At 52.5% G+C, this 8,373-nt stretch overlaps 1 protein-coding gene across 1 annotated transcript; it reads right to left on the bottom strand.

Moving 5' to 3' along the window:
• Window positions 1-7,126: 7,126 nt before the first annotated feature.
• Window positions 7,127-8,140, bottom strand: LOC128851150 (uncharacterized). The gene has a single exon (XM_054057862.1). It carries the CDS (start codon window positions 8,138-8,140, stop codon window positions 7,127-7,129), a length of 1,014 nt encoding a protein of 337 aa, XP_053913837.1.
• Between the last annotated feature and the right edge of the window lie 233 nt (window positions 8,141-8,373).

The following is an 8,373-nucleotide window of genomic DNA, read 5'->3' as shown; positions in this document are numbered from 1 at the left end:
GCTAGGCTCACTGTCATACATGCATATGTATATATTTATATATATTACATACATATATAGTTATAATATATTTTTATATATGATTTGTATATGTTTATGTATATGTGTATATATTTATATCCACATACACACACATGGATGTTCCTGTATTGGCTAGAAGAAAGAATCAATAAAAATAGCTGCTGAAATGTGGAGGGAGTGCAACTGTGCTTACACGTTTCTCTGTCCACTTGGGAAGAGTAACCCCACATGAAAAACACATGTATGTGTGTGCAGATACTTTTTTAAACAATCCCTCACATTTGGCTGAAATAGAATATGCCACCATGTATTTTTAAGATTAAAGCTTTATTTTGAAAGGCCTGTAATCCTTTCAAGGAGATTTTGTTGATATAAGAGTTCATTGGAAAGTAATTGTGGATTGTACAGCTCTGACCTTTCAGGAAGAAGGGTGTAGGTCTGCACAGCTGAGAAATACTGTGCATCAATTTTTTGTGAAGCCCCTACAGACCAGCTAAATACCCATACAACTTCAGGACTTTATTTTAAAGGTTATAATTAGTGGTTCAGTCATTGAAGTTGGAGATGTGGTATTTTTACATTGAGTGAAATACATGATTTAATTATACTTTAGGGGGAAAAAAAAAAAAAAAAAAAGGCCATCCATCTCGCCAGAAAAATCCCAAACAACAAAATAAAACTTAAGGACAGGCCTGCTATACAAATTGGAGGCAGCTAAATGCTCTTTTGTGCCTGCAGCTCTAAGGAGTCTGTGATGCATGTGAAGGAAAGTGACTGACTTAACTCATTGAGATTCAGAGAACGACCTGCCCTCTTTTGAAAAAAAAAAAATAAAAAAAAAAAAAGGAGGAAGAAGAAGAAAAGTAAGTGTGTATGTGTGTGTGAGTATTCGTGTCTGTGCATGTGTGTGTGTGTGTGTGCGTGAGAGAGAGAGAGAGAGAGAGAGAGGGATAGAGAGAGAGGGCGAGAGAGAGAGAGAGAGAGAGAGAGAGAGGGAGAGAGAGAGAGCGCGGGAGACTCACAGAGTCCTGCTTTTCCTGAGCTGAGAGCTGCTGGTTCCCAAGCAGAAAGTATTAGGAGAAACACAGCATCTTGTCTCTTTGCTGCATTTACACAATGAAATCACTTCTATTTTTTATTCCTGCTAACCCGCCGGTTTTGCTTGCATCCACTCCGGACCATGGACGATGGGAACAAAAAAGTAATGACAAACAAACAGACAAAAAAAAAAAAAAAAAGATAAACAAACAAACCCAACCACACTGGGATGAGGATTACTCACTTTAGCGCTGGCTGTAAGTACCAAATCTCTTGCTGCATTTCAGAGCGATAGTGAGAGGTTGTTGTGGTTTACGTTTGAGTTGTTCGGGTTTGGTTTGGTTCTTTGTTATTCTCTCGCTCGGCTTTATTCTTTCTTTTTTTTTTCTGTTTGTTTGTTAGTTTGTTTGTTTTTCTTTAATATCACCCTCCCCTTATCAGCCTTCTGCCGGGTTACTTAAATAAGAAAATTAATTCGGTGCGGGAGGGCGACGGGCGCGGCGGCAGAGCCGCAGCCGGGTGCGCGGAGGAATGCGGGGGGCAGAGGGCTATTTTCGGCAGCAATTTGTAGGCTTAGCTGGACTGAAAATGTGTTTCTCTTGCACGGGGGGGTTGTGCGCCTGTGCGTCTACATTCACATCCTCAGGCAGCGTGGTCCTGCTCGGGTCTTTCTGCTGCAACATGAGTCCGCCCAGCTTGAAGGAATGCGGTGGTCAAAACAGCTTTCCAGCTGGTTTGGGGTTTTGGGGATTTCCCCCCTCCCCCACCCTCCGCCCCCCGTAAGTGTATATGTGATAGTGGTACTTTTCCCTGGCAGGATTTAATTTAAATAAACTAGGATCAAAACTGTCTCCCTCTCGCCTAGCCTAGTCGCTTTTCTCCCCCTCCCCTTCCTCCTTTCTTTCTTTATTACTGTGTGAGCGCTCCTGGGAAAGCGGATCGGTTAGAGGGTAAGGCTTTTGAAATCGTCGGGGAAAATGCAAGAGAATTCAGAGACTCCGCGCTTTCTTTGTGTGGTGCTGAAGCCGTGGAGCTGCTTTGTGCTTTGGAAGGAGAAAATGGCGAGTCCTATTGTGTTTAGGCCATTTTCTTCCGGTACAAGGGTTTTCCCCCAAATCCTAAATACTTCAGGGCTCTATTGAAAGAAGTCTTCCATCCCACGAAGTGTGAATGGCTGCAGCTCTGCCTTTTTCCCGTCCGGTAGTACCTCACATTTGAGAGATCTCACACATTTCTCATCGCAGGGCTAGTGCATAATTTCTAAAAGTGCTGTCTTCAGAGCCTCTTGCATCCGAGCTGTAATTTCAGCTGTCCTTAGCCTGCGTTATTCAACTCGAGGGAACAGGTTATGAGAAGAGGTGGGGTGAAGAAATAATAAACCGAGACCTGTCCTGCTTTAAAATGCTATGAAGGAGCAGCGTTATCCAATTGAGGGGGGGAGAAACCATCTGAGGGAAGACTTCACGAACCGTTGAGGAACAATCTGACTTTTCAACTAAATTATTTAAACTTTATGTATTACATACGTGTATGTGTGTGTGACAGAATGTATGTATGTGTGTATGCAAGTAGCCACATAGCAAGAAAAAACTTTAGGCTCAAAAAGAGGTCGTGTAAACGCAACGTGAGAGTTTTAGAGAATATTTCAACATTGTGTGAGAGTTATTCCGGCTACAACATGCAATGAAGTCAGTTGTCTTGCAGTACTGTCAGATCTTTTCAGGTCAGCTGGTAGATAGGTACGACTTGCCATAAATCGCATCTGAATTTCCACGTTAATCTGTTCAAGGAAAACAAGCAAAAGTCCGAGGTTTTAAGACCGTTGTCCGTTATGAACCACTTTTCATTATAATGTGAGCTTGCCTAGGCATTAGTGATTAAAAGTGCTTTGAAACAGGCGAGCTATCAAATAAAACCCAAGAAAGGCAAATCCCTCCCCCTCCCCCCCGCACCTCCTTCCAAGGTGCTGAATTTGAAGAACATCACTACTAACGTTAATACTAAAGCTCAGGTGTTTTCCGAAGTGCCCTATGACAAGGCGCGGGTCCCCTGGCCCCTCAGCGGCCGGTGCAGCGCGGGGGCGACGGGGTGCGCGGTGCCTCTCGCACGGCCGCGGGGAGCAGCGTCGCGCTGCTGCCGGCGGGTCAGCACCATGGACAGCGAGCGGGTGCACGGCCGGGGCCCGGTCGGGCCAGTGGCCACCCCGGGAAAACGGGGGCTGGACGGGACTGGAAAACGGTGGTGGATGGGGCTGACCACCCCTCAAGACGGTGGGAACCGAGCTGCTCTGCCTTTCTCCTTTAATCTTTCGTGCGGCTGCTAGAGTGTCCACACAAAAAGCTTGAGAAATGAAATTTATAATCTTCCCCCGTGTGAGCGAACTGTATTAAAAAGCCATGAGAGCGTTTTCTCTTCTTATAAAAAGTATCTCCCCATTCCATCCTACGATTGCTTTTTCCCCCTTCAGCTCCGAGCCAAAAATAAATCTACTGTTTGAATCGGCTGAATGACAGTGGGGCAAATTAAATTGATCTTATCAGTGACCAAGTTCCACAATTGGAAAAATTAAATGCCACTTTGACAGACAAGGATAATATGGAACAGATCTATAAAACAGCTCCTTTGACCAACAACAACAAGAACATCAACCCAACAGGAGCCTAGGTACCGGCGATCCTTTTTTCTTCATCCTGCTCCATTATGTCACATCATTTAGTTTGCGTTTCTGCGGTACCGAAATGATTGAAACCATTGTTTGATGCAAAGGGACTAACGATGATGAGTCATGGACTTTATTCCACAGCAAAGGCAACAGACACGGCTCTCAGGCAAATTTCTTTATTTTCATCACGCTTCTAATTGGACTCCTCTTTCAGATACACTTTGCGGCACTTCCAGCCCACCCCACAGCTCCAGAACAGCTATCAGCAAACTCAGGGCTGAGCTCCGAGAATGACAAGCTGCTCTGTCTCCACCGAAGAATTGCAGAAACGCAACCTCGAAGTCGTTTAGACAGGAAAAAAAAAAAAAAAGCTCTACTTCTGCGCCTCCCTCCCCCCCTCCCTCCCCCCCAACGCAAGAGGAGGCCTTGAGCGACCTTTGCGCTCCCTGCCTTCCCGGGCTCGGCTCCGCGCAGCTCCGGGGCTTCTCACCGGGACAGGCACAGAGGGAACAAAGCCCGCGAGGGCTCGGCTCGGCCCGGCTTGGCTCCGCTGCTCTCCCGGCCCGGTGCGGGGGTAGCGGAGGGGCGCGGCGGTGCCGCAATGAGGAGGGGTGGCTGCCGTGCGGGGAGGGTGGCCTCCGGGTGAGCCGGGAACAGGCTCCTCTTCCTCGCTATGACTGTACAGATTCATGTGACATTGAGGTTGGGGAGGTGGGAGGAAGGCGGGGGGGAGGGGAGAAAGAAGCCAGAGGGAGGGTTGAACTTTCTGCCGGGCTCGGCTTTTCACACCTTTCTCCTCTCACGATGCGAGAGGACGTTTTGGGAGAGAGCTGCTCTGCGGGGTCCCCTCCGAGCAGGTCCCCCTCGACCTTGCAGGGACCCAGGCGGGCGGCGAGGGGCTGGGATTGTGCCGGGTTTCAAGGACACGGGAGATGATCAGGACTTTGGGAGCCAACATCTGCCTGGCTGGTGACGTCAGCAGCCCTGTGTAATCCTCTTGTACTGAAGGCAGATGCCTTATTTGTTTGGCTGGAGAGGCATTAATCCCTAATTCTGGAGCAGCAAGCGAGGGGGAGAGACCGGACCGCTTCCGACCCCCCGAAAGCAGCTAGCGGGGCTCTCGTCCTCTCCTGCGCTCTGCGGCTCCGACTGGCCAAGGAGCAGCCAGTCCTCGGCAGGTTTGACCATTTTCTTTTTAATTACGGAATTTTTTTAGCATTTGGAGTGGGTTCATAATTATAATTTTTAATCGGATGCTTGGATTTCTCCCCGTGGATTTCACTCTTTGCTCTCCTCAAGCTGAGAAAGAAGGGGGAAATGCTGTTCCTCCCCCTTTATATTTCATTCTTTTTTTCTTACCTTTTCATTTTCTTATTCTTTTTTTTAATTTTAACCTTTCCCCTGTGTTTGCTTTCCGGGGATTTTTGCAGCGGCGGGTAAGGAGGTTGCTCTCCGCGGTTCCCCGCTGCTGGCCAGTTCCCACTGCGCTGCAGAGACCCAGGTGTCCACTCGCCCCGGCGCTGCGGTGATGGGCGTTCCGCCTTGTCCCTCTTGGGCCACTGAGCGAGCAGCTCCGGAGGCTCGGGTCTGGCCGACCCCAGCTCCGCGTCAGTCTGTGTGGCTCCCCTTTTCTTCCTTCCCTTCCTCCCCTTCCCTCCCCGCCCTTCCCCTGCTCTGACTCCCCCTCTCTCTCCCTTTTGTCATTGGCAACCGCGCGGCGTGCGGGCTCCTGGCGCCCTTCCCTCCCCGCCTGCCTTTCTAACGCTCTCGCTTTGTCTGTTTTCCAGGCGGCCGCACGCAGGAGCTGCGGTGCCGAGAGGAGCCCGGAGCCGCCTGCCCAGCTTGTCCCCGGATGCCCCGGCAAGCCACAGGAAACTCTCCGGGAAGCCCAGCTCGCCGCCGGAGCCCGGCAGCCGCAGCGCAGCCCGTTTCGCCTCCTCTTTCTCTCGCCGGGCCCTCGCACCAAGGCAGCGGCCGAGGTCAGCCCGCCGGTGCCTGGGATCCGGCTGGGGTCGAGTCCGCAGGGCGATGCGCAGTGCCCGGCCGCCCCATCCTTCCCGGCGTGCCATCGGCACCGAAAAGGAGTGGTCCCCGTCCTGAGCGGTGAAAGATGGCAATAAGCATAATAATTATTGAAAAAGCTCAGGCTGGGTTTTTGGGGGGGGTTTTGTTTTTTTCTTTTTTTTTTTTTTTGGTCTTTTTTTTTTGTTTGTTTGGGTTTTTTTTTTTGTTATTATTATTGTAACGACTTCATCTCTCCTTTCCTCACTCGCTCAGTGTAGGCAGGCCAGATGGGCTGCCCAGACCCTCCCGGGAAAGGGGCAGGTGCGAGTGAGTTAAATTTTTTTTTTCCTGCTTTACAAAGAAAGATGACACATCCTGCCTTTTCCCTTTTCACCGCCGAAAGACCCCCATTTCCCCCGCCCCCGGCCGAGAGGAGAGAGGATGCTCTGGAGGTGCGGGGCCCCCCCGCCCGCGTCCGAGCCGAGCCGCAGGACCAGGCGGATCGAGGCAGCCGGAGAGACACCGTCCCTCCCAGCCCGGAATGCCAAATCACAGACGTCGAGTCTTGGAGAGCCAATTCCTGCGCTTAATATCACGCGAAGACATTGGCCAAATTAAAGCAGTCGCCTGGAGGTGTGTAATAGGCACATACTTAATTCCTATTTTTTAATTTTTTTAATTTTTTTTTTTTTTTAGTCCACTAAATGCATATTTAGCAGCTTCCTGGGCATTGCAAACAACAGATGGGCTACTAAGAAAACTCGAGCATGCATCATATGCAGCTCAGGCCAGGATGGGACTAGGGTGGAGGGAAATTACCTTTCTTTTTCGGGGATCAATTGCTATTCTGCTTCCAGAGAGAGAGAGAGGGAGAGCGGGCGCTCCAAGGAAGGCTCTGACTCTCCGTGTTCACAGCGGACCTTGATTTAATGTCATACAATTAAGGCACGCGGTGAATGCCAAGAGCGGATCCTCAAGGCGGCATGAAAAACCTCGCTAGAACATAACACAACGATAATGCTAATAATAAAAAGAATAGCGATAAGTTAAAAATAATCTTAAAAAAATGGAGAGACAAAGCAATAAAGAGCTCGACAGCCTGTACTCACCTACGGAAACCGAGGCTATATCGGACCGGTGGACTGAACGGCTCAGCCCAGCGGAGAGGACGTGACCGCTCCCACGGGATGGGGACCGCTGGGGCAGCTGTCAGCAGCAGGTAACGGGGCCGTGGGGGGGCACTGGAGCGGTGCGGTAGCCGTGGTGGTTTTTCAAGGCAGCGGTAACGCGACATCTCGCTTTTCTGGGCTAAACCATGTAAAGTCGATTAATAGGAAATAAATACATTTTCTAATGATTATCATCGCGAGGATTGTTCTTTGCGTATCGCCCAGGCGGTAGCTAGGAGTGCCCGCTCGGTAATGGCTCCTCCTCTTGCGGGGCTTCTCTGGAAGCCGAGGAATGCGGGCTCCGGGGCAGTGGAGCGGCGCGCGGGGGGCAGCGGAGCAGCGTCTGTGCCGCCGCACCGAAGAGCCACACGCGGCGTTGGTGCGCTGGGGGGGGTGATTGGGGGGAGGAGGGGGCACTGCAGCAGAGCCATGTGCGGAGGGGAAGCGTGGATGCGCGGAGAGGGGCGTGCGGTAGCTGCACCGGGAGAAGACAGAGCGGAGCGGCGCGGGAACGCGGCACAGAGCGGTACCGGAGGGGCAGCGGAGCGGCGGCGCGGGCTCCGTGCGCGGGGCCGGGCGGCAGGGAGAGGCGCAAGGCTGCGGCATACGATCGCGGAGCCGGGTGTGCGGGGAAGGGAGGCGCGGCGGACAGCGGTGGCAGCGCAACCGGCGCGGGGGGCATGTGCATGCGCGGCCGGGGCACCGGGGACGCGAGTCCGGTGGAGGAGACGTCGGGAGGGGGCGGGGAGGGGAGAGGCCAGGTCCCCCCCGCCGGCGGAAGCCTTTGTTCCTCGGAGCCTCGGCGGCGGCGGAACAAAGGAGCGGCGGGGCCGGGCGGGAGCCGGGCGGGACCGAGTCCGCTGCCGGCGCTGTCCATGGTGCTGGCGGAGGCATAGCGCTCCCGCCGAGGCCACCTGCCCCGGGCCGGGCAGGCGCATCCCGGAGGCACAGGGAGCATCCCCGGCAGAAGGAAAACCAGCATCCCAATGGAGCTGAAACGCAGGGGAATACACGGCAGCCAAGGCAGGCGCGCGGTCAGGGCAGGAAAGCGGCTCGGCCTGGACCTCTGCCTGCCTGCAGTGCTTAGCCGCTGCCTCGACGGTGTCCCTGGGAGGGCATCCCTCCCGGCAAGGCTGCCTCTGCGAGCACCTGAAACAGCCGGGTTTGAAGCTGGTCCTGCAGCAGGGGCTCTGTCCTGCTCCCATTCAGGCTCTGTCCGCAGCCTTCTCCAGGCGGCGCACGGCATTTTGGCAGGCACTGCCCTCTACCAAACGGGAACCGCAGCCAGCAAGGACAGGGGATGCTTTCAAACACTAAACAAGGCAAGCCAACTAAGTAACAGTCATAACCACAAGAACAATAATGATAGCAATACTATCAGCCCAGGGGTCAGAGCGCTTTGCCCTCTTTGCTCCCATGCTCAGCAGACGGCTCTGATCACAATGAGGTTTTAGCCAAAAACTAGACTGCGGATTGGAC

The sequence above is a fragment of the Cuculus canorus genome, chromosome 2, assembly GCF_017976375.1.
Source record: "Cuculus canorus isolate bCucCan1 chromosome 2, bCucCan1.pri, whole genome shotgun sequence".
NCBI classification, from domain to species: domain Eukaryota; kingdom Metazoa; phylum Chordata; class Aves; order Cuculiformes; family Cuculidae; genus Cuculus; species Cuculus canorus.
Note: the sequence above shows the minus strand (reverse complement) of the source record. Positions and strands in the feature narration are given on the sequence as shown.